The sequence below is a fragment of the Mustela nigripes genome, chromosome 2 (genome assembly GCF_022355385.1).
Source record: "Mustela nigripes isolate SB6536 chromosome 2, MUSNIG.SB6536, whole genome shotgun sequence".
NCBI lineage: Eukaryota > Metazoa > Chordata > Mammalia > Carnivora > Mustelidae > Mustela > Mustela nigripes.
The window spans coordinates 180,854,164-180,881,881 of record NC_081558.1 but is presented as its reverse complement, the minus strand read 5'-3'; the positions used below and the strand labels follow the sequence as shown (position 1 = coordinate 180,881,881).

Genomic DNA, 27,718 nt, shown 5'->3' with positions numbered 1-27,718 from the left:
ACAGACACAATATGAATGTGAAAGGGAAAAAAATATTCAACTAATCAGAGCATGTTGACCTGTCATTTATAATGGTTGTTATTATTGTTTTTGTATTTCTCTTATTGGTGCTTTCCAACATTCTTATGCTTTCTTAATTTTCAAATTAAATTAAGTACTACAATACTCTTCAGCCTGCCTTTGTTATTGAATAATTTTATAAGAAATTTTAATAAACTTCTACTGTGACAAGAAAATATTATTGCCCAAGAAATGTGTAATGTTCTGTTATTTAAATCACCCATGTAATATCTCTGCATATTATTTATCTGATTATTTATTAGATCATTTAGACTAGAAAAGGTAATTACTAGTGGTTACCATTAAATATTAAACACAATATGCATTATGCTTCCCAAAACTACTATTGCATTTCTAATACAAATGACATCAAAATATTCTTTAGAAGAATCTGAGCAGTGAGTATAGTTGCCATTATTGGTGAATCTTATTCTAAAATACATTTCTTGAACATAGTACATAGAGGATAATAATATCTTTTAAGCCTTAATAATTACAAAATCAGGAATGCAAAATGCTATATAGGTTAAATCACGTTTTGCTAAAGAATAAAAAAATGAGCTTTGTAGATTTTTTTCCCCATTGCAAACAAACAATCTACCTTCTTGAATTCTTATATTGATAAATCCTAAGATATACATTGAATGGCTGTTTCTAAGATTTACAGAGTATTTTTGTAGGTAAAGCTTTAAAAGCTACTTTGAACTAAATGCATTTTATGCCTCTGGAACACACACACACACACACACACACACACACACACCCCACCCCCCCACCCCCATCTACAATTTCACCTTTCACAGTTGTTACCCATGATCAACTGTGGTCTAGAAGCAGATGATCCTCCTTCTGACTTATTGTCAGACCAATCATAGCCTAATATTACATCCCAATGCTTACATCATTTGCCACACTTCCTCTTACCACACAGGCATTTTATCTTCTCACATCCTCATAAGAAGAGGGGTGAGTACAGTACAGTATTTTGAGGGACTGCATTCACATAACTTTAATTATGGCATATTGTTACAATTGTTCCATTTTATTATTAGCTGTCAGTTAATCTTTTACCATGCCTAATTTATAAATTAAACTTATTTTAGGTATGTATGTATAGGAGTAAAATATAATATATATAGGTTCTGTACTGTTCACAATTTCAGGCATAGCCTTGCACTATATCTCCCACAGATAAAGAGAGAGAACTACTCAATATACATATGTATATATCTCTGTTTGTATATATTACATATACACATGGATTTTATATCTATATATATTATATAGATATTTTAAATGGTTTATTTTATTATGTAACACTTTACTATTTTTGATTGAAGATCTTGTCACTTAACAACCCATTTTAGCTTTATGAATATAATATTCCTAAGAATGAATCAGCCCTGGAGATTGATGATCATACCATTTGCTTAAATTTCAGGTGTTCCTGAGAAGCCTCAAATTAGCGGATTTTCATCACCAGTCATGGAGGGAGACCTGATGCAGCTGACTTGTAAAACCTCTGGTAGTAAACCTGCAGCTGATATAAGATGGTTCAAAAATGACAAAGAGATCAAAGGTAAAGAATGGGGAAAGGTCCCAAGTCAAAACTGATGTGCTGAAGCTAGAATGAAGTCTTTGATACAGGACATTTTACGTTTTCTTTTTTAAATCACGGCCACTTTCTGATTAAGTGTAATTTAAACCAGATTTACCCATTTCTTAAATTTAGTAATTCTACAAGGTATATTAACATAATCTCTGTATGCCTCATTTTCCTCTTCTAACAAATCTAAAAATAATATGTATCTCAAATTTGGAGAAATAAATGAGGTAATGTATTAAAAACACCTAGATTCATGCTTGGCAAGAGTGAGCACTAAGTACAGGTTAGATATTATGATTTCCAAACTCCTGTATAGTATTTAGATTACAGACAGGGAAATTCCATGAATTATGTCTGCAATTTCTTGGTTTCTGAAATTATAAAGTCCTAAGAGCAAAACTGGCTACACATCAATAAATCTCATTCTTAGTAGTTCTCACAGAGTACAAAAAATATATTCATCTCAGTAAAAATGCACAATAGTTTAAATATTAAGTACAGATCTGCTCTTACTTCATGTACTTAAACACCTAAATACATACACACATTCTTTAGCTGGGGAATAAGTTTATAGGGGAGATATCTAGTGAGGTTAGTAGTAATTTCTGTTTATTTGTTTTGTTTTGTTTCTATTTTTTTAACTCCACATATGGATATCTTGGACCTGATGTCCGATGCACATTAAAATACAATTGTTGGGTGCCTGGGTGGCTCAGTGGGTTAAGCCACTGCCTTCGGCTCAGGTCATGATCTCAGGGTCCTGAGATCAAGTCCCGCATCGGGCTCTCTGCTCAGCGGGGGACCTGCTTCTCTTCCTCTCTCTCTGTCTGCCTTTCTGCCTACTTGTGATCTCTCTCTGTCAAATAAATAAATAAAATCTTAAAAAAAAATACAATTGTTTACGATGATTGTTAAAAGTGTTTACTATGTACCTAGAAGTGACATATTATTCTCAAGGTAACCTGCTAAGGGATAGATTTATGTAAACCATTCTAATTATCTTGTAATTCAAATATCTCATGTTAGATTAATAATAATTCTTATTAATGGGCCTACAGGCCATTAAAAACAGAGATGATAATATAGTATAGGATCATATGATAAAAATAATATAATACAGGATTACCTCTATTATAAGAAATTATAGGTTTAAAAAAATAAAGAAATTATAGGTTTAAAATCCACTCAGTTATTCTCCTTTCTACTTTAATTATTCTTTCTGTATATTTTTCCCCAAACAAGGGCTTATCTGTAATTTATCCCTAATCATGACTTTCATTACAGATCTTCTATTAAATACATTTTATTAAACAAAATTTGAAGAAATACAAGCCCCAGGACACAAGTTAGACATGTTGCTATGCTAAGTTAAACTATCAGGTTAGTATTTAACCAGATCATATATACTGCTAGGGCTTAGTTATACCCATTCTAATTCTGCCTTTAGGATGTGTTTGTTTGGGCATGTCTAGACTTGGTTAGAACTTTGCTAAATGGACCCTCTACACTGCTTCCAGAGTTTACCACACTATGATAAGGCTCTGATCCAGCCACTTTTTCTATTTACATACTTCTGATCAAAAGTCCTAACCTGTAGAATAAATTTTAAATCCAACTTCCTTGGCCTGTGAGAAAGCTCCCGTCAGTGAATTCTTACACATCACGTATGTCTTTCTGTGTGAAAGGCATGATTTATGCTAGAATGTTTTTAAGTACTCTCCTTTAGTTGTTTTGTAATCCTAGTTCTGACATAGTTTGTTGCTCCTTATTAGCATTTTATTTGTGTTTCGAGGGTTTGTCTCATATTCCCAGGGAAGTCAGAGACTAACGTAGTAGGTACTTCATTAATATTGATTGATTGTTTTTAACACTGTAGCCTGATGAGACATCTATAATGTACTCATATTTGAGAATATACCTTATTTTTTTGACAAATTTGGCTTCTGCTCTAAATGCCAGATTGAGTTCTATCCTAGGTAAGCAGGAGACTTTTGTTTATATGTACAAACATAAAAAGTTTGATCCTATAAAACCCATACTTGAAAATCATCTGAGTCAAGACTAGAAAAAAAATCAAGACAAAAACCATATACATAATCAGCCTAAGGTTCTGTATGCCTCTCAGAAGTAGTGTGGCCTCCTTTATTTCTGCATTCTCTTATGTGTGGCCATTGAGAGAGCACTCATTACCCCTAAACTTACATTCATCTACATATTTTTTTAATAACTCTTCTTTTGCATGGTGATATAGTTTGTCTTCACAATTATACGGTGAACTTCCTGAGTGCATTAAACTATTTTTATAGGTGTATATGCAAATATGCTGTGTGAGGTACTCTGAACCAAATGCACAGTCATTACTCTTGCTGTCCTGCAGAAATGCTAAGTGAAAGTTCACTCTAAAATCCCTCAGCAAACACTCCTCCTTGAAAGGAACTCTCTCCATCCTTATCTTGCACTCCTGTCTTTCCAAAGATCAAAATTTGACTTCCTACTACCATTCAACAATTTTTTCTACAATATCACTTGACACTTTTTTTTTTAATTAATTTTTTATTTTTTATAAACATATATTTTTATCCCCAGGGGTACAGGTCTGTGAATCACCAGGTTTACACACTTCACAGCACTCACCAAAGCACATACCCTCCCCAATGTCCATAATCCCACCCCCTTCTCCCAAACCCCCTCCCCCCAGCAACCCTCAGTTTGTTTTGTGAGATTAAGAGTCACTTATGGTTTGTCTCCCTCCCAATCCCATCTTGTTTCATTGATTCTTCTCGTACCCACTTAAACCCCCACTTTTTAAAAAGATATACCCTAGTGTAAAACAATGGGAAAAGGTAACCTAATCAAATCAAATCAAATTAAATTGAATACAAAATGGTTAAAAATGCTTCCCAATTACATAGAGTTCTATCATGCATGAGTGAAGATCCAAATGAAGAAAACAAGAACCTTGACCTGGAGATGTCTTTGGGGTGATAAACAAGTTATGGAGAACATTTTCCTCTAAAGAGGAATGTGCAACTGATGTAAATCCCACTTATTACAGTCAAGGGAGAAGATTACTTTGCTTATGTTTTAACTAAGCATTGGCCAGTTCAGCACACTGACACTGTGTTAAGTTTTAGAGTCTGTATAGTGGATGTATGGAACATCAATGTGACTTCTGACTTCAGGAAGAGTCATTTCTCTGTTTGTTTTCCTTTTCCTCTATCACTACCTAACATATGGATTTAATTTTCAAGTTTCTGTGTAAAAGTTGTTTGCAAGTCCTAGAGATCACGTTTTCTTGGCCAGGACATTTCCATATTAGATTCTGAAGCACTGCTTCTCAAATTTGAGCAGACATCATCACCTACAGTGCCTGTTGAATCTCAGACTACAGGGCCCTGACCCCAGATTTTCTGATGGAGTAGATCTCAGTTGGAGTCCCAGAACATACATTGTCAACACTGTGTCACATGTTCCTGTTTGGGGACCACACTGGTATAGAGAAAAAAAGTTGAGAAGCAACAGTAACTTGTATAAAAGTCTTGCTTCTGTCTCTGAGCTTTATAATCCTCATCTCAAAATGCTATTCAAGAATATAGTTTGAGCCAGTATATACAAAGTGTTTTCACGGAATAAGGAATCACTAAAACCATTTTACATATTATTATGATTATTACTACTATTATTATCATCATTACTATCTTCAGCATACCATAATTAATGAGTTGCAACAATCCCTGAATTAGTCCTAGAAATAGAAACAAATAAAACAAAATCATTTCTTCCAGGAATTCACATTCCAGGGCTGGACAAATAAGATTTAACAAGAACTAGGGAACCTGGGTGGCTCAGTGGGTTAAGCCTCTGCCTTTGGCTCAGCTCATGATCTTGAGGTCCTGGGATCGAGCCCCACATCGGGCTCTCTGCTGGGTGGGGAGCCTGCTTCCTCCTCTCTCTCTGCCTGCCTCTCTGTCTACTTGTGATCTCTCTGTCAAATAAATAAATAAAATATTTTTTAAAAAATATTTACAAGTATCATAATAGATACATGATCTGGTTATAGATTTTGTACAAAAACAAACAAACAAACAAACAAAAATGAAGCAGAGAGCAGCCTTACTTTGTGAGAGAGGTAAAAATATAACAGTTCATTAAGCAATGTAGGAACTCAGTAAATAGCAGTTAAATAAATTAGTGGACCTTAAACAATGAATGAAATTCATTCTATGGGTTGTGGGTACAAGTAGGTAGTAGAGCATTCTAAGGAAAGAAACTATGTATTCATGCAGAATAAAAGCATATTTGAAGTAACCATGGAACTTTCTGTGTAATATAGATGTGAGAGATAAACAAGAAGACCAGGGCAAATTAAATCTTGGAAGATCTTTTATTCTATATTAATGGGTTTTTAGTTTATTCTGTAGGCAATGGTTGAGACTTCTTCTTTTTTTTTTTTTCTATAAGCTTTAGAGAGTAGAATAAAACATAATTTTCATCTATCCTTCCCCTCCTCATCCCACCGCCATGAGTCTAACTCAGAAATCCCTTTGGTGCTTCTGGAGAGCTCTGTATTCAAAACCTTAGGTGGTTTCACTGCAGCTTTTAATCTTCTGTGTAGCAAAGATGTCTGAATATTTGCCATTTAATGTGGAGAAAAAGATGAACATTGCCTTTTTAAATTTACCAGCTCCCTGTGAACTTAATGAACTTTATAAACTTTATTAATTTGCCGCTTCATGTATAAGGTTATTTATTTGTAGTTTGAGCAGTTACTATCATGAAATCTTAAGATTTCTTTTCCAGCTGACTAACTTTGACACTGAGGTATTAGGCAGAATTCCATGACAACCCTCAATGACCCACATCCTTGTATAATCTCTTCCCCTTGAGTGTAGGAGGGACTTGTGAGTATAGTATATTTGATGTCACTTTCTTGGTCATGTTGCCTTATATAACAAAAAAGGATTTTGCAGGTATAATTATGTGTCCCTTTTGGGTTCATCAAAGGGAGATTGTCAAGGGCAAACTTGATATAATGAGGTGAGATCTTTGTGAAGGAATGAAGTGTCAGAGAGACATTCTCCTCCCGGCCTGGAAGAAAGTAAACCGCAGGCTGGTGCACTGTCTATAAGGGTCATGGGGCAAAGAACTGTGGGTGAACTCTGGTTGCTGAAAGCAGTTCCTAAGTGACAGCTAGCAAACAAAAGGGGATCTCACACATACAGCCTCAAGGAAATAAGTTTACCAACAACCAGTGAGCTTGAAGAAGACCCTTAAACTCAGATGGGAATCATAGCTCCAGCCAACACCTTGAATTCAGCCTGGTGATACTGACATGAGAACCAGGCTAAGCCTTTTCTGGACTCCTAATCCATAGAAATTGTGGCATAATAGATGTGTGTTGATTTAAGCCATTAAACTTATGATAATTTGTTTTGTAGCAATAACAGAAAACTGAGATCTAGAAAGTGGAGTAATTTTTCATGGTCATACTTCTGGCAATGACTGAACTTGTGTATTCTAAGATCTAACGCTTGAGTTTGGGGAGACAGTGGAAGGCTGGAAGAGGATTTAAGGGATGTTTCAGGCATGAGCTAGTAAGACACTGACCTAATGGATAAAAGGGCATTTTTAGTTGGAATAGAATGAAAATTTTTTTAAAAACGATGGATTTGAAAGAGAAGACAAACTTCAGATGCACTTGGTGAATGACTGAGAGATGAAATAAAAACAAAGTTCAAAGACAATATAAATATCTTCAGTGTCTGAATGACTCAAGTAATGAACATATGGAAATAAGAGAGGCATTAGGAAAAATCAGTTCAGAAATATATGATGAAGTTTATTCAGTATTTATTAAAATATTGAAGTTGAAGTAATTATATAGAATTTAAAAGTTAAGCTTATTAAGCTTTTGGAGTTAGGTGACTTAATGTCTAGGAAAGGGATTTTAGTCATACAAAGGTTTATCATTTCACAGTGAAGTACATTTTTAGTTTCAGCCTTTTAAAATAGTCATAGCTTTTCATGTGTGCAGTACTTGCTCCCTACCCTTGGAATTATGCTATGAAGGACGTGCATATCCAGCAAAGCCTGACTTTGTGGTGAGTCATTGAAGCTTGTCGGTACCTAATAGTATTGCCTGTATTCTACCAGTGTTATTTACTTATTATACATTGTGTGTTTCAGATGTTTGACCATCAGGCTTAAGTTGACTTGAGCTGTGTTTCCCTGGGTGAACAGGGTTTTTGACATACAATATAACGTCAATCAAAAATAATGCAACAGTTCATTTTAAAGTAGGCTAAATGTAGTGTAATTTTACTGTAAGACCAGTTAGTAAATAATTTTCAGCATGTGGAAGCAGGGGAGTGAATTTCTGAAAGCTGTGTTTCTTAAAAAGTAGGCTTTAGATCACCTGGATTTAAATCACCTGAGGTGCTAGTTTAAAGAAAAAAAAAAAAAAATCCTATTTCTGGTCTCAATGCAGACTTTTAAAATTAGAATTCCTGGGTGTTAGGCCTAGAAATCCTGTTTATTAAGTACCTCTGGCGATCCTTAGCTCATTATTTTTTTGAGAATCCACAGGATTAGAGGCCACTAAGCCAAGTATTGGTAGATATTCAAGGAAACAAAGGAAAGGGGTTCCAATCTACTAAATTTAGAAAATTATTCTTAATATTCCATGTACATTATGAGTCTGTTCTTACAAGGAGATTCTGTAAAACTGAGTCAAAATATACTGCCGCATTTTCACATATCTGAAAATTAGTGCAAAAATTCCATTAGCCAACCTCTTAGCAGTATTCTTTGACCACATAATTGCTTTGGTTTCATGTTTTTTGGTTGTTTTTTATTAAATTCTGTGAAATCTACTTTGAAAAATGGTAGATTATATATCTAATTTACAAATTCTGTTTGATGTTGCAAAACTAGAGTCAATCTAATGCTTCGTTTGACATCAGTTTTAGAAAACTTTAATATAAATGAGAGAAATATTAATATCTACTACAGGGATTGTGAATTCTCTGAAACTAAACACAAAAGAAAATAAAAAGAAAAGACTTGTGTCCCCCGAGTTTAATGTTCCTGCGTCAGATTTGATAAGGATTAACCGAAAGTATTATTATTTAAACTTGTATACCATAAATCAATGATTTTTTGTGTTCTTTGGAACTTTGGAAATGTCCTTGTATTTAAATCTGGATCATGCTGGACACATATTAGAGGAGAAAAGAAAACAATAGTAACAATACCTTTATGTACACTACATGTGTGTCCATGTGTGTGACAACATGGACAATCTGGAAGTTTCTGAATGCTGTGAAGTATATCCCTTCAAGATGCTGCAGGTCACATTATTAGATATATAAGACATCTTATAGAAAAAGATAATTGTTTCATGTGAGTGTGAATAGTTGATAAAAGCAAATAACATTGAGAAACTTTCTTTTATTTTTTTTTACTTTTTAAAAACAGTTTTAATAAAATATAATAAGCAGTTTTAAAAACAGTTTTATTGAGATATAATAAACAGAAAACAATATACACATGTTTGAAGTGGATAGTTTGGTATATTTTCACATTTGTATAACGTGATGAAACCTCACCACTATCAAGATAATGAATATATTCATAATCCACAAATGTTCGTTCATACTTCTAAAAATCCTGTCCTCTTGACCTTCTCTGCCCAATCCATTTTGCATGCTCAAATCAGAACCACTGTTCTGATTTATGTCATTATAGATTAGTTTGCTTTTTCTGGAATTTTATATGAATAGACTCATTTAATATTCCTTTTCTTCTGATTTTTCTCAACAAAAATATTTTCAGATTCATCCATGTTGTTGCATATATAAAGGCTGCTCCTATTTATTGTGGATAAGTATTGTAATGTATGGATCTGTACTATATTTAGTTTATCCATTTACTGGGTGATAGACATTTGGGTTGTTTATAGTGTGGGCCTTGACAATTGAGCAGTCATGAGCATTTTTGAAAAACTCTTTGTAAGTGTATATGCTTTTATTTCTCTTGGAAATGACTAGGAACAGAATGTGGGGTCATATGGCAGGCCTATGTTCATTTTTTTTTTAAAGATTTGTATTTATTTGTCAGAGAAAGAGAGAGAGAAAGAGCACAAGCAGAGGGAGTGGCAGGCAGAGGGAGAAGCAGGCTCCTCAATGAGCAGGGAGCCCAATGCAGAACTTGATCCCAGGACCCTGGGGTCATGACCTGAGGGGAAGGCAGACGTTTAACCTACTGAGCCAACAAGGCACCCCCTTATGTCCAATTTTTAAAGACCTTTCCAAACTATTTTCTGAAGTGGCTGAACTACTTCATGAAGTCCAACCTTTTTATTTTATCATTACTTATTTTTAACTTTTATGAATCATGTTTTGGTATTATATGCATGATATTTTTGCCTAACCTAAGATTATAAAGAATTACTTCCATAAATTTCATATGTTTAGGTTTTGGGTGTATTCTGAGTTGTTTTGAGTTATTTTCAGTGTGTTTACCTTTTATTTCAGCTGTATTATTTCTAGGTCAGTTTTGATTGATTGATTGATCTCATTATAGATAGCAATTTTCTGCTTCTTTGAATGTAGTTTTTGACTGGATTCCAGACATTGTGAATTTTACCTTTTTGATGCTGAATATTCTCATATCTCTATAAGTATTATTACATCTCCTTCTGGTTAAGTTCCTTAGAAAGAGTTTAATCCTTTTAGAATTAAAAAAAAAAATCTTAGGCAAGACCAGAGCAATATTTATTCCAGGAATTATTGTTTTCCCATTGCTAAGGTAAAATCCTTCTGAGTGCCCGCAGTGCCAGCTATGAGGTTTTTCCAGTCAGACTGGTTAGAACAGACACTATTTCCAGCCCTGTGTAGGCATCATGTGCTATTTCCTCTAATCCTTTTAGATGGTTCTTGTCCCAGCTAATCAGCTCTTTGTTTGCTGAACACTCGATGAGACACTGAGGATGTTTGGAGTTCTCTCTCGCTGCAACTCTCTCTTTTCTCTTTTTTGATATTCTTCCCCACCACCTTTAAATAATTGAATAATACTTTTATTTAATGGCAGTGCAGTTAATTGTGTCTGTTTACTTGTTTGGTTTAAGGTGACTTAAAGATTTTAAGAGGATATTCATGAAGAAGAGTGAAAGTTATCTGAACTCACTCTGACAGAATGTTTGACTTCTTCTGAAGTTACATTTACTCTCACTTTGTAAGCAGGGTGCTGGGGAAGTGGTGGGCACCCCTGGTTTTCTCAACTTGCCTCTCTGGCTTGAAATGTCTACTCTATGAGTGAACTGAGGCAAGACCTATGAGAGTCTTTGTATTCTTGACCTGTAAGTCCCAACTGGGTAGAGAAAGAGACCCCCCAGTTTCTTAACCATACTTACTTGGAATTGGGTGTTTGAAATCAAGAGCAGGAATGAGGGGAATACTGGAGTGAGGCTGCCTGGCTCTTTTATGAAAATATTGTAGCCTTTGGAAGGGTACTAGTTGGGTGGAGGGTCCCATCTTCTTGGTTACATTCACCAGGAGGCAAGCTTCCCTTGTGCTGAGTGGGAGGTGGGGTGAGGGTAGGGACTAGGTCATTTCTTTAGTACCACAGACCCTTTTCTTCTTACTAAGATTTAATAGATTTTCTTGAATAATTGTTTCTTAAGTTGCTGTATACTAGTAGCACATTTTTTACAGAACATAAATGTGTGTATATTTAAATAGTTTTCACTAGTTCTGGAAGTTTTCACTGGAAAGGGAGTCTGCAGACTCCCTTATGCTATTATTGTAGAAGTCACTCTCTGATTTCTTTTTTCTTTTTTTTTTTTTTTAAAGATTTTATTTATTTATTTGACAGACAGAGATCACAAGTAGGCAGAGAGGCAGGCAGAGAGAGAAGGGAAGAAGCAGGCTCCCCGCCAAGCAGAGAGCCATACTCGGGATCCCTACTCAGGATCCCAGGACCCTGAGATCATGGCCCGAGCCGAAGGCAGAGGCTTTAACCCAGTGAGCCACCCAGGTGCCCCGATTTCTTTTTTATATTCATGTCTTTTTACAATGTTGACTCATAAATTATTCTAATATATCACCTTTCATGCCTTTATTTATTCTTATAAATTGTTTTATCTCTCATTTCCTGTTATTTTTTTCCACAGAAGAAAGCTCTATTTCTCTTCTTGACCATTTTATATTAGAAATTTATTTCTTGACTCTATAGGAGATGAAACTATTTCATAATTTCCCTTTTCCTGGTAATTATAGGTAATTTTTAATCATGTTCTTTTTTCATGAACTTCATATGAAATGATCATGTATGAATTTTAAGAAGCGATTTAATAGTTTGATGTATTTTTTAATTCAGTTATTTTTTAATTTGTCTTTTTTTTGAGATTTATTTATTTTAGAGAGAGACAGCTTGCAATCAGGGGAGGATCAATCTCACAACTGGGAGATTACAACCTAAGTCAAAAACAAGAGCTAGATGCTTAAACAACTGAGCCACACAGACACCCCTTTAATTTAATTAGTCTTTTTTTTTTTTTTTTTAATTTATTTGACAGAGAGAGACACAAAAAAATAGGGAACACAAGCAGGGGGAGTGGGAGAGAGAGAAGCAGGCTTCCCGCCAAGCAGGGAGCCTGATGTCTGCCTTGATCCCAGGACCCTGAGATCTTGATCTGAGCTGAAGGCAGACACTTAATGACTGAGCCACCCAAGCACCCTAATTAGTCTTTTTAAAAATTGTATCGTCCATCTCCTTTCTTCTCTTTTTTTATATACAGTTAAGTATATCTGAACTCTCACCTTTGGGAAGTTCTGATGTATGGAACTCTGGATCTAGTTGGGCTGCACTTAGGATTACTATGCTTAAAGAAATTAGTGAAAAGAAGAACTGAAAGGCAAATACAGGGTAAATATAATTCTGAGCAGAAGAAAAGAAGTGATAATAGTAATCAATGAGAGTGGGAAAAGGTAATAAAACAATAGAACTGCACCAGATAAAGATTTGTTATGTACATTTAGTGTGTCTGATCCCCAGTCTTTGATGATCTATCTCTAACTTCTATATGCTTCCAAAACAGAAACTACTCACTTATTCAGAGATTAGACCAACATCTTTAGTTTCTCAGGAGAGTGATGATAGGAAGTTTTATTTTATTTTGTTTTGTTTGTTTTATTATTTTATTTTACTTATGAAAGAGAAAGAGAGCACAAGCATGGGGAGGGGCAGAAGGAGATGGGGAAGCAACTTTCCTGCTTAGCTCCTGAACATGGACATAGGGCTGATCCAGGACCGACCCTGGGTTCATGACCTGAGCCAAGGTCAGACACTCAACCAATTGAGTCACCCAGGCACCTTGATAGGAGAATTTAAAAAGAAATCCACTACAAAGAAAAATGGTAACAAACTACCGCCCAAAAGTTACACATGTTGACATGGATTGAGTCTACTTATTAGACTGAATATGCCATTATTTTAATTAATTAAGAACAGACTTACTGAGCATCTATGATGTTCCAGACCCTGTTCTACATGCTGTTTATGATACCTATGCAGAAGTATAACAATTAAGAATATTTGGAGAGAAAAGAAAGAAGAGAAATAAGAAGAAAGAGGATTTATTCTTCTCGTACCCACTTAAGCCCCCATGTTGCATCACCACTTCCTCATATCAGGGAGATCATATGATAGTTGTCTTTCTCTGCTTGACTTATTTCGCTAAGCATGATTGGGAGGGAGACAAACCATAAGTGACTCTTAATTTCACAAAACAAACTGAGGGTTGCTGGGGAGAGGGGGTTTGGGAGAAGGGGGTGGGATTATGGACATTGGGGAGGGTATGTGCTTTGGTGAGTGCTGTGAAGTGTGTAATTAAAACATTTTAGCCTGGTGATTCACAGACCTGTACCCCTGGGGATAAAAATATATGTTTATAAACTTAAAAAAAAAAAAAAGAAGAGAGAGGATTAATGGAAGAGAAACCTAAAAAAAAAAAAAAGAAAAGAAAAAAAAGGAAGAGATAAACAAATTAAAATTCTCAATTATTCTTTATTTTATTAATAAATTAATTATATTAAACCTTGTGAATGTCCTACTGGATAATTAGAACTCAGAAATGATATGTGGCTCAGAAAACAATATAATCTGTTGAAAACTGATTAAGAGAACTGTTGTAGTACATGGTACAGAGAAACATAATATTCAGAAAGCTAATTTCTCAACACAAATGTTTTACTGATGCAAGTGATTCGTTTTCACAATAAGTACATGAGAGGCAGGCGGATTTTTCCTACATGTGCTCGTGCTACAAGAGGCCAGAAAATAAATTGTTTGAAGACTAGAAAATAGCATCATCCTAGGTGTCTCAGAGGAGTCATGCTTGCTGCTTATAGAATTTACTCAAATTGATAGATATATTTATTTTCTTATAGTTCAATGGGTGAGTTTCAAAATTTTTTTTCTGCTATCTTTTATCATCATATTTTGGGTCTGCAATAAAACACCTTTTAAAATAGAAAATAGAAGCTATCTTTCAGTCTTCAATAGAAGAAAGGATATTATAACCTACACAAATATAGTGAGTACTTGGAGGCATCACACCTAGAGTCAGGTAATTTTTTTTTTTTCAGTTGGGTAGTGTAATCTTTTTGATTTAGCTTAAAAAGAAAAAAAAATATAGTGCACAAAGTATAAAATTTGTTCTTAGGAAGGGCTATAAGTGAAAGTTGACTTCTCACATCCAAATTTTTAGTTAATGGCACTGAGGTTCACTCAACCTACTCTCAAGTGAAGAGAGGTTATTATGAGGTTTTACTGACCATGACCAAGTGAAAAGAATACAAGGGAACCCAATTATAGCTATAAATGTTATTCCCTGGATAGAGTTCACTGATTAACTGGATCATAGTGACTTAGCTTCTTTCTATCTACAGTTGCCACCATCTATCTGTTTCTTCCTCTGTTTTGCACACCTTTTCCCTACGTCATGAATTATGTTCTCTCGTGAGTTTGGCTAAATCATGGCTTTCCTAGGACAAAAAATGAGATGTATGCATGCATGCATGCTATAGCTCATGTTTTTAACTTCAGTTTTGTATTAAATCTTCAAAGTTTTAAAATCATGTTAAGATATATGATAGAGAATCAGAAACACGGTAGTTTAATTACATCATTTCTGCTTGGGGATAAAGCCTCATGCTTGTCACCCTGGAGATTAATCAGCCTGGACTCAGATACCTCATCAGGTTTAGTCATACCTGGCTTGAGACACATGCTATAGAACATGGCAGTTAATAGGCTAGGTAAGTCTACAAAAGAAGTTAGATAAGAGACAAATTTACTATTTAAAGGCAAACCTGGTTATATCCAACACCATGAACTCACATTTAATAAGTATAGGTGATATAGAAGATTATAAGTTCTATTCACATTTTGATAAAATTTTTAGATTTTATGACTCTAATTCCATTAGATAGAAAATATTAAGGAGTCCCTAAGAAAACATTTTAGCCTGGGATTTTATTTGCAAAAGATTGATATCTCTTCTACCTACCTCTTTTTTTGGAATTTTGTGTTTATGAATAATAGGTAGAATGTAAACTAAGCCCAATTGCCTAAGATAAATTTCACAAACTATGCAGGATGTACCTCACAGCTCATGAACATGTTGTGTAAGAAAGAATGTGGGAGACCTTGTTGGAACTGACAAATGCTATATTTTAGTTCATTATATTGGTATTGCAGGAATAATAGTATTCATATTGTTGATGATTATTCAAAGACAGTGATAATATAAAATATAATATAATAATATAATGTATTATATTATGTATATAATATAATAATATAATTTTTATTTTAAATTTTTATTTAAAAATTATTAACTAATGTTCTCAGTAACTATTTTTCTCCAAAATAGTCTATCTCCCATATTCCTTTCAAAAGATATATCTGATTGGGTGAAGATAAGAGAAAAGATCTGGTATTGTTAATTCTTAAACTGTTGTTCTCTGGTATTTTGAACATACCAATAGTTTTTAAAATATTTAAATAATATATTTAAGTATCTGTCTACTTCACCATACTGGGATTTATTTCCTTACCTAACTTTTTATATGTAGAATCTGACATGGTGTCAAGCACATGGTAAAAGCTCAAGGTTTTATCTAGGGGAATAAATGAATTACTTGTGTTAAAGTGGTCTCATACTTAACATTAATAATTTTTATTTTTTTTTTATTTTTTATTTTTATTTTTATTTTTTTTTTTTTTTTTTTTTTTTTTTTTTTAGAGGGGATGACTTTTTTACTGGATGCTCTTTTGAAATAAGCAAACTAGTTCTAAATGTTCTTCTAAGGTATAGGAAGCTAAATATAGAGTTGAATAAATATAAATATAGAATTAGTTATAGAATCATCACTTGGTAAAAGTGACCAAAGACTTTACCTCAATAATTTTCAAAGGAGAGGACTCTACTCCTTACTAATTGTTTTACTGGACTCAGCAATATAATTCTTATAAGGTATTCTTCTAAGGTATGAAATATTTTTTTTAATTTTTAAAATTTTTATTTTTTAAAGAAAATTATATCTTTATTTTTAAATATATATGAATATAATGAACTTAGTATTATATTTCAAGTGTACAAAACAATGATTTAAAAATTCTATACATTATTCAGGGCGCCTGGGTGGCTCAGTGAGTTAAAAATTCTATACATTATTCAGTGCTTTTAATCCCCATCACCTGTTTCACCCATCCCCCTACCTAGCTCCCTCTGATAACCACCAAGTCTCTATAGTTGAGTATGTTTTTTCATTTCTCTTATTTGTTTCTGAAATTGCATATATAAGTGAAATACTATGACAGGCATTTCTCTGACTTATTTCACTCACATCAATCTAGAGGATATAGTTCTATGTTGCAAATGACAAAATTTCCTTTTTATGGTAGAATAATATTCCACTCTGTATTTATACCACATCTCTATCATCTATGGAAGGCTTGGGCTGCTTCCATATCTTGGGTATCGTAAATCATGCTGCAATAAACCTAGGGATGCTTGTATCTTTTTGATTTGTTGTTTTCATTATCTGTGGGTATATACCCAGTACTGTGATTACTGGATCTTAGGGTAGTAAACCTTCTTGAGGAACCCTCATACTGTGTTCCAGAGTGGCTGCACCAGTTTGCATTCCCACCACCAGTGCAAGAGAGTTCCTTTTTCTCCACATCCTTGCCAACATTTGTTTCTTGTGGTGTTTACTTTAGCCATTCTGACAGATGGAAGGTGACAGCTCATTGTACTTTTAATTGCATTTCCCTGATGAGTAAAGTTGATTTATTTCATGTGCCTTTGGGCCATCTGTATGCCTTCTTTGGAGAAATGTCTGTCCATGTCTTCTGCCCATTTTGGGGGTTAGCTGTTGTTTGGGTGTTGAGTTATATAAACTCTTTATAATTCTTCAGTATTAACCCTTTGTTTGATCGTCATTTGTAAATCTCCCATCCAATAGGTTGCAATATGTTGCAGTAGTTTTGTTGCTTATTTCCCTCACTTGTGGAAGCTTTTTACTTTGATGTAGTTCCAATAGATTATTTTAGCTTTTGTTTCCCTTGTCTCAGGAGACATCTAGGAATATGTTATGGCCAATGGCAGAAAAATTATTGCCTGTGCTCTCTTTTAGGATTTTTATGTTTCAGAACTCACATTTAGATCCCTGATCCACTTTGAGTTTTTGCATATGGTATAAGAAAGTGGTCTAGTGTTATTCTTTTGTATGTAACTTTCCAGTTTACACAACAACTTTTGTTGAAGAGAACTGTCCTATTGAATATCCTTGCCTTCTTTGTTGCACAGTTTCAGATCTCATGTTGAGGTCCTCAATCCATTTTGAGATTGTGTGTGTGTGTGTGTGTGTAGTGTAAGAAAGTGATCCAGATTCATTCCTTTGCATGTAGCTATCCAGATTTCCCAGCACCCTTTATTAAAGAAGCTTTTCCCATTATATATTCTTGCCTCCTTTGTTGTAGATTAATTGACCATATAATTGTGGGTTTATTTTGGGGCTCTCTATTCTATTCCATTGATCTATGGGTCTATCTCTGTGTTTGTACCATACTGTTTTGATTACTACAGTTTATAGTATATCTTGAAATCTGGAATTTTGATACATCCAGCTTTGTTTTTGTTTTTCAAGATTGCTTTAGCTAATTCAGGGTCTTTTGTGGTTCCATACAAACTTTAGGATTGTTTGTTTTATAAGGTATTAATCTTAATAGATACTTGAACATTCCTGAGCCATTAAACAATAATCATCTAGGTCTAGTTTTGTTTTTGTTTTTGAAAGACAGGGACTCTGACAACTCATTATGTGCTGGAAGGATTTGTATTAATTAAAAAAAATACTGATTAATATAAAAGGTAATGATTTTAGAACACAGCTAAATTGGTAAAGAAAATAAGATAAAACCCAAAGTGAGATTAACAAGTAAATTATTTTCATAAAGTCTTTCACATTTCCTAATGGTGGGTGACAAATTTTTTTGTTAGTACTTTTAGCTACTACAAAGAGAGAGAGACATAATCAGTAAATTATTATATCCATGAAACACTGTACAAAATAGGTCTAACATTTTCTGGAACTGAGAGTCAAGAGAGAAAGAGAATTCCTCTCTGAATCCACAATTGTCAAACAAATGTGTATGTATTGAATGGAGTCAGGGTACATATAATAAGATCCATACAGCATATATTTGTAGAACCTTTCAATGCAATCCTGTGGGATGACATTTAAGAGATACCTGATCCAAGAATAACTTTCCACCTGTCTGAATAAATTCAAAGGGAGGTTTTAGAATATTTAGATGAAGTGTCTCCTCTTTATCAGTTATCCATAAATATTATTACACTCATTTGAACTTTTGAAATCGATTAACAAGAACTTAGTTTCAGTAAAATTCCTTGCCAAGTAAAACAGTTGTTTTATTGCTGGTTAATGGTAGAACCATAGCTTTAAAAGCCAGGATGACACTGGCACCTCTAATAAACCTGAAGCATTATGAGAAAAATCTACAGAAATCTCCCCCTTTCTAATTGGAGTTGTAGGAAGAAACATTCATGAGCAAAACTGAGATTGGCCTCATGAATCTGTTTTGAAGTCTTCTCCCGTGAATGAATGAAAATGGTTACCAGAATTAGAGTTCTACCATATAAGATTTGACCTCTATATTTTTCTTCTGGAGAAAATTAAAACAGAAACAAAATACTTACCTTGTATGTGAAAGAAAGATACTTCGTAAAATACTTTTTGAACACTCAAGCTTAAGAGAAGAAAAAAAAAATGAAGTACTGGCATTCCCTTCAAGACAAACTGAATTTAAAATACACATCTAAGGGAGTGCCTGGGTGGCACAGGGGTTTAAGTGGCAGACTCTTAGTTTTGGCTCAGCTCATGATCCCACAGTCAGGAGATCCATGCTTATCGCACAGAGTAGCTTAAGTTTCTCTCTCCCTCCTCTGTGCTTCCTCCTACATTCTTTCTTGTGCACATGCTCTCCCTCTCTCTCAAAGAAATAAATCTTAGAAAAATAAAATATGCATCTAAGTTACTGAATGAATTAACCAGCCATAGTTACTTTATGTCAATTTTAAAAAATAACAGGGAGTTGGTTATCTTCTAAAAATGGTATATTTAGTTTTAGAAAATTTGATCGATAGAACTTCTTTTAAACAGTTGTCCAGAATGATCACTTCAAATTTTTGAGATAAAGTTGTCTCATATTATGCTCATATTTCCCCTTCTCTATAACATGAAGGTATATATCAGCTTACTAACAAATTGTCAAATCATTAAAGTACAATTAATATGGATTCAGAATAATTCTATAAAAGTATCATCCAATCCACAATAAAACATTTGTACAAACCCAGACTTCAAAAATAATAGTAAAGTTCAAGTCCTACGGAAGTATCAATATCTAGGGTAAACACTGCAACCCTGCCCATTTCTTGGTCATGGCTAGAAAATCAAAGGCCCAAATATATTAGTTACATAATATCCTGCATATTTCCTAAGAGATAGCTCTCAATGATGAGACATTATGCCACTCCCAGTACTGAGAATGGTGGAAGCTGTGTCTAAGTCTTACCTTGTTCCCAGTATGGCTGTAGCATATTGGCCTTGCAACAGACTAAAAGGAAATTAGCCCACATTACATGCATGTCTGATAGAGAAGGCTTCTACAGGATGCAAAACAAGATTGCCCTTTGTAGGAATGGGAGTATATTCTTTCTGGATTTGTTTAAATGGGATTAAAATCACAAAAGTGCAGAAAGGAAAAGCATCACAAAAATTCAGATTGTAGTACTCAAGGTGATTAGAACCATTGTGGAGACAAGGTGACTTTCCAAGGAACTGCACTTTATATGATTTCCTTTTGAAAAATCTAGTCCAAAAGAGACTGGAAACTATAGGCATTAAGGTAGGTGACTTAACATTACAAATATGGAAAGATAAATATGGATGTAGATCTTGAGATTTGATATTTTTTTGAAAATTATTGTATGTTTTAAAAAAAATACACAGATGACCTTTTTTCCTTAGCTAACTTGATTCAGGGCTTCTAAATTTGTTTAATTGAGGGGTTCCGGGGATCTCACTAAAAATTACATCTGTTTTTTTTTTTCCACCTTAGCTCTTGGTGAGAAGAAGATCTAAAACCCCAAATACAAGCGGACTACTTTTTACGTTCCAAGTCTCATAAAGATAAATATTAAAAATGGTAGATAATTACTTACTTTGAGACTTCACCTTCAAGAAATGTTCACCAAAATAACTTGTTGAGGAGCACACTTGAGGAGTTTTCTTAGGAAGATTTATTTTTAACATTTTTTATTTTAGAAAATTTCTAACATAGACAATAATAGCATAATAAGACAGTTCATAACTGCCACTGACCCAAAGCAACCACTATTCTGATTATTTGCGAACAAGTTCTAAAAGTCCAGAACCTCCTTTGGAAAAAAAAAAGATAAAAGGGTAGCAGCAAGTATTATGAGGAAAGTAATCTGACAAACAACTCTGTTTATTGTTTGCTCTCAACTTGTCTTGATCATCATACCAGTACATTATATGATACATGAAATGCGTATTTTGAAAAATGTAAAAAAAATTAGAAGAAATTCATATTTTAAAATAGTAAAGGTAGAATGAGAGGTTAGGAACAGAGGAGATTAAAATGATAGGGAGAGATTGAGATGAAGAGAGAAAGGGGGTTAGAATAAATCCTAATATTTCCTCTTCATCTTTAATTACATCTCTCTCTCTCTTTTTTCTTATAAACATATAATGTATTATTTGCTTCAGAGGTACAGGTCTGTGAATCATCAGTCTTACACAATTCATAGCACTCACCATAGCACATACCCTCCTCAAGGTCCATAACCCAACCATCCTCTCCCTCCCTCCCACCCCCCAGCAACCCTCAGTTTGTTTCCTGAGATTAAGAGATGTTTATGGTTTGTCTCCCCAGTTCCATCTTGTTTCATTTTTTCCCCTCCCTATCCCCCACAACCCCCTGCCCTGTCTCTCAAATTAGTCACATCAGAAAGATCACAGAAAGATCATATGATAATTGTCTTTCTTTGGTTGACTTATTTTGCTTAGCATAATACCCTCTAGTTCCATCCACATTGTTGTAAGGCAAGGTTTCAGAGGTTTTTTGATGGCTGCATAGTATTCCTGTGTGTGTGTATGTATCACATCTTCTTTATCCATTCATCTGTTGATGGACATCTAGCCTGTTTCCATAGTTCAGCTATTGTGGACATTGCTGCTATAAATATTCGGGTGCACGTGACCCTTCAGATCACTACATTTATATCTTTGGGTAAATACCCAGTGGTGCAATTGCTGGGTTGTAGGATAGCTCTATTTTCAACTTTCTGAGGAACCTCCATACTGTTTTCCAGAGTGGCTACACCAGCTTGCATTCCCACCAACAGTGTAGGAGGGTTCCCCTTTTTCTGCATCCTCACCAATACCTGTCATTTCCTGACTTGTTAATTTTAGTGATTCTGACTGGTGTGAGGTAGCATCTCACTGTGGTTTTGATTTGTATTTCAGTTTCATTCTTCTGCATGTGGCTGTCCAATTTTCCCAACACCATTTGTTGAAGTAGCTGTCTTTTTTCTATTGGGCATTCTTTCCTGCTTTGTTGAAGGTTAGTTGACCATAGAGTTGAGGGTCCATTTCAGGACTCCTATTCTGTTCCATTGATCTATGTGTCTGTTTTTGTGCAATTACCATACTGTCTTGATGATCACAGCTTTGTAATAGAGCTTGAGGTCTGGTATTGTGATGCTACCAACTTTGGTTTTCTTTTTCAACATCTGACTATTCAGGGTCTTTTCTGGTTCCATATAAATTTTTGGATTGTTTGTTCCATATCTATGAAAAAATTGAATATATTTTGATAGAGATTGCATTAAATGTGTAGATTGCTCTAGGTAACATAGACATTTTCACATTTGTTCTTCCAATCCCTAAACATGGAAGGTTTTTCCATTTCTTTGTGTCTTCCTCAATTTCTTTCATGAATACTTTATAGTTTTCTGAGTATAGATTCTTTGCCTCTTAGGTTAGGTTTATTCCTAGATATCTTATGGTTTTGGGTGCAGTTGTGAATGGGATCAGCTTCTTAATTTCTCTGTCTTCTGTCTTGCTGTTGGTATATAGAAATGCAACTGATTTCTGTGCATTGATTTTATAACCTGACAATTTACTGGATTCCTGTATGAGTTCTAGCAGTTTTGGAGTGGAGTCTTTTGGGTTTTCCACATAAAGTTTCATATTATCTGATATAAATTACCATATAATATGTGTGACAGTTTCACTTCCTCTTTGCCAACTTGGAAGCCTTTTATCTTTTTGTTGTCCAATTGCTAAGGCTAGGACTTCTAGTACTATGTTCAATAGCAATGGACAGCCCTGGTGTGTTCCTGACCTTAAGGGAAAAGCTCTCAGTTTTCCCCAATTGAGAGTGATATTTGCTGTGGCTTATAGATAGCTTTCATGATATTGAGATATGTATCCTCTATCCCTACACTGTGAAGATTTTTGATCAATAAAGGATGCTGTACTTTGTCAAATGCTTTTTCAGCATGTATTGAGAATATCATATGGTTTTTGCTCTTCCTTTTATTAATGCATTGTATCACATTGATTTATTTGTGGATGTTGAGCCAATCTTACAGCCCAGGAATAAATCCCACTTGGTCATGGTGAATAATCCTTTTACTGTACTTTTGGATCCTATTGGCTAGTATTTTGGTGAGAATTTTCGCATCTGTGTTCATGAAGGATATTGGTCTGTAATTCTCCTTTATGATGGGGTCTGGTTTTTGAATTAAGGTAATGCTGGCCTCATAAAATGAGTTTGGAAGTTTTCCTTCCATTTCTATTTTTTGGAAAAGTTTTAGGACAATAGGTATCAATTCTTTAAATATTTGGTAGAATTCCTGTGGGAAGCTGTCTAGCCCTGGGGTCTTGTTTTTGGGAGGTTTTCAATGACTGCTTCAATCTCCTTACTGGTTATGGGTCTCTTCAGGTTTTCTATTTCTTCCTGGTTCAGTTTTGGTAGTTTATATGTCTCTAGGAATGCATCCATTTCTTCCACATTATCAAATTTGCTGGTGTATAGTTGCTCATAATATATTCTTGTAAATGTTTGGTATTTCTTTGGTTTTGGTGTTATCTCTCCTCTTTTGTTCATGATTTTATTAATTTGGGTCTTTTATCTTTTCTTTTGGGTAAGTCTGGCCAGGGGTTTATCAATCTTAATTCTTTCAAACAACAAGCTCCTATTTTCGTTGATCTGTTTTAGTGTTCTCTTTGTTTTTATTTCGTTGATTTCTGCTCTGATACTTAATATTTCTCTTCTCCTGCTGGGTTTAGACTTTTGTTGCTGTTCTTTCTCCAGATCCTTTAAGTGTAGGGTTAGTTGTGTACTTTAGGCCTTTCTTGTTTCTTGAGAAAGGTTTTTATTGCTATATATTTTCTTCTTAGGACCACCTTTGCTGTGTCCCAAAGATTTTGAACAGTTGTGTTTTCATTTTAATTTGTTTCCATGAGTTTTTTTTTTTTAATTCTTTTTAAATTTCATTCTTTAGTAGGATGCTCTTTAGCCTCCATATTTGAGTTCTTTCCAACTTTCCTCTTGTGGTTGAGTTCTAGTTCAAAGCATTGTGGTCTGAAAACATGCAGGGAATGATCCCAGTCTTTTGGTACCAGTTGAGACCTGCTTTGTGACCCAGGATATGATCTATTCTGGAGAATGTTCCATGTGCACTAGAGAAGAATGTGTATTCTGTTCCTTTGGGTTGGAATGTTCTGAACCTATCTGTGATGTCCATCTGGTCCAGTGTATCATTTAAAGCCTTTATTTCCTTCTTGATCTTTTGCTTATATGATCTGTTCATTTCAGTGAGGGAGGGATGTTAAAGTCCCCTACAATTATTGTATTTTTTTATTAAGATTTCATTGATTTATTTGACACAGAGAGAGAGAGATCACAAGTAGGCAGAGAGGCAGGCAGAGAGAGAGGGGGAAGCAGGCTCCTCACTGAGCAGAGAGCCTGATGTGGGCCTCAATCCCAGGACCTTGGAATCATGACCTGAGCCAAAGGCAGAGGTTTAACCTACTGAGCCACCCAGGAGGCCTATTGTATTTTTTTTTTTTTTAAAGATTTTATTTATTTATTTGTCAGAGAGAGAGAGCGAGAGCGAGCACAGGCAGACATAGTGGAAGGCAGAGTCAGAGGGAGAAGCAGGCTCCCTTCGGAGCAAGGAGCCCGATGTGGGACTCGATCCCAGGATGCTGGGATCATGACCTGAGCCGAAGGCAGCTGCTTAACCAACTGAGCCACCCAGGCGTCCCGACCTATTGTATTATTGTTGATGTTTCTTTGATTTTGTTATTAATTGGTTTATATAATTGGCTGCTCCCATGTTAGGGGCATTGATATTTAAAATTGTTAGATCTTCTTGTTGGACAGACCCTTTGGTTATGATACAGTGTTATCGCATCTCTTGCTTTAGTCTTTGGCTTAAAATCTAATTTATCTGATAAAAGGATTGCTACTCCAGCTTTCTTTTGTTGTGTATTAGGGAAATTGTTGTGTATTATGGGAAATTGTTTTCCACCCCTCACTTTACATCTGGAAGTGTCATTGTTTTGAAAATGAGTATTTTGCAGACAGCATAATGATGTTTTTTTTTGACTTTTGTATTTTGTATTTTTGTTTTTTTGTTTTGTTTTTTGTTTTTCCCATTCTGATACCCTGTGTCTTTTGATTGGGGCATTTAGCCCATTTACATTCAGGATAACTATTGGAAGATGTGAATTGAGTATCACTGTATTGCCTGTAAGGTGATTGTTACTGTATATTGTCTCTGTTCCTTTCTGGTCTGTCACTTTTAGGCTCTCTCTTTGCTTAGAGGACCCCTTTCAATATTTCTTGTAGGGCTTGGTTTGGTGTTTGCAAATTATTTTTGTTTTGGTTTGTCCTGGAAGCTTTTTATCTCTCCATCTATTTTCAATGACAGCCTACCTGGATATAGTATTCTTGGCTGCATATTATTCTCATTTAGTGCTTTGAATATATCATGCCAGTCCTTTCTAGCCTGCCAGGTCTCTGTGGATAGGTCTGCTGCCAATCAAATATTTCTACCACTGTATGTTACAGACCTCTTTCCTCAGCTGCTTTCAGGATTTTCTTTGTCATTGAGACTTGCAAGTTTTACTATTAGATGTTGGAATGTTGACCTATTTTTATTGATTTTGAGGGGGAATTCTCTCTGCCTCCTGGATTTTTATGTTTGTTGCCTTACCAAATGAGGGGAATTCTTTGCTATAATTTAGTTCAATAAACCTTCTGCCTCTCTCTCTATCTCTCTTTCTTCTTCTGGAAGCCCAATTATTCTAATATTATTTCATCTTATGGTATCACTTATCCCTTGAATTCTCCCCTCGTGGTCCAGTAGTTGTTTGTCTTTCTTTTGCTCAGCTTCTTTAGTCTCCATCATTTGGAGCTCTATGTCACTAATTCTCTCTTCTGCTTCACTTATCCTAGCAGTAAGAGCCTCCAATTTTATTGCACCTCATTAATTGTTTTCTTTATTTCAACTTGGTTAGATTTTAGTTCTAGTTCTATTTTTTTTTTCTCCAGAAATGGATTTTATTTCTCCAGAAAGGGATTTTCTGGTATCTTCCATGCTTTTTTTTTTTTGAGCCCAGCTAGCACCTTGATAATCATCATTCTGAACTCTAGTTCTGACGTCTTACTAATGTCTGTATTGATTAGGTCCATAGCCATTGACACTGCCTCTTGTTTTGTTGTTGTTGGTGGTGTTTGTTTGTTTTTTGTAGTGAGTTTGTATACCTTGTCATTTTATCCAGATAAAAATAGATGAATGAGGGACGCCTGGTGTCTCAGTGGGTTAAAGCCTCTGCCTTCAGCTTGGGTCATGATCCCAGGGTCCTGGGATTGAGCCCCACATCAAGCCCCCTGCTCAGCAGGGATCCTGCTTCCTCCTCTCTCACTGCCTGCCTCTCTGCCTACTTGTGATCTCTGTCTGTCAAATAAATAGATAAAAGCTTTTTTAAAAAAATAGATGAATGAGAGAACCAAATAATAAAAGTGTAGCAACAATCCTAGAAAAATATAAACTAACCTAATTGTAACAGACCTGAAACTAGACTAGAGGGAGAAGAATGGAGGGGGGGGGGAAATATATATATATATAAGACTAGTGAATAGAACAGAGGCACATAATTGATTTTGGGTGTATTTTGGTATGTTGGAAAAATCTGCCTCCTAAATTTTAAAAAAAGGAAAAAAAATATATATGGGTAAACACAATGAAGGAATAGCATATGAATGTAAATGTAATGTAAATGTAAATTTACATATATGTAAATGGAAATGGAAATTTTAAAAGATTCTAAAAAAGGAATTGATAAGAAATTGTTTGAAAAAAGAAAAACAAATGGAGGATAGAATATGATCAGACTGGAGACTAGAACAAAGTCATGTGCTAGATTAGGGTATATTTTGATTTGTTCGAAGAAACTGTATCCCAAAATTTTAAAGAAAGATAAACCTATATGTGTACAAAAAATAAGGTTAGATACAATGAAGGGATACAATATGATTATAACAATGAAAATTTAAAAAGATTTTTAAAAAAGGTATTGATAAGATATAATAGTCAAAGAGGTTAAAGTAGGAAAGAAAAAAAAATTTTAAATATAATAAGTAAAAATAAAATTTGAAAAGTTTAACTCTGAAAGATTAAAGAATCATGTGAAAAGAGCCATGATTCTATGTGGTGCATTCCCCTAGCTCTGGAGTTCCACAATTCTCATTGATTGGTGAACTTGGTCTTGGCTGGCTGTTCTTCCTGATCTTCTGGGGGGAGGAGCCTCTTGCAGTGATTCTCAAATGTCTTTGCCCAAGGTGGAATTGCACTGCCTTTGCCAGTGGCCAGGCTAAGTAATCTGCTTGGTTTTGATTGAAAGAGCTTTTGTTCCCTGAATGCTTTCCATACAGCTTTGGAGGATGGGAATGAAAATGGCGGCCTCCTGATCTCCAGCCCCATAGGAGCTGAGAGCTCAGGGCCCCACTCCTCAGTGTACCCTCAGAGAAAAGCAGTCAATCCCTCCAGTCTCCCTGGTCTCTGGCTGAACTCCAAGTTCACCTGGTTTGTGACCAAGAATTTCTATCTCTGATGCACGGCTCCATTTGGAGACTCCAAACCCAGCAGATTCCTGCAGCACACTCCTGTGAGGTTCCTCCCAGAGGAGGGGGGGGGGCTCCCTGGATCTGCCACTTGTGGCATCCCTGCTTGAAGACCAGTGGCATGACTTTGCTACAGATCATGGTTTAAGATCACCCTGAGCTGAGATCCTGCTCCTTGGCTCTGTCTCTGCAGTCAGCTTCTGCACTATGATACCTGGGAGGTTTGCCACACTC

At 35.0% G+C, this 27,718-nt stretch overlaps 1 protein-coding gene across 4 annotated transcripts in view; it reads left to right on the top strand.

Annotated features, from left to right (window-relative positions):
- Positions 1–27,718, top strand: part of CADM2 (cell adhesion molecule 2) — a 1,101,138-nt gene that overhangs the window by 914,735 nt on the left and 158,685 nt on the right. For all 4 annotated transcript variants that reach the window (XM_059392144.1, XM_059392141.1, XM_059392142.1 and 1 more), the window contains one exon: positions 1,502–1,639. In XM_059392144.1, coding sequence (XP_059248127.1) covers positions 1,502–1,639 — 138 coding nt within the window. The remainder of the gene's footprint in view (positions 1–1,501; positions 1,640–27,718) is intronic.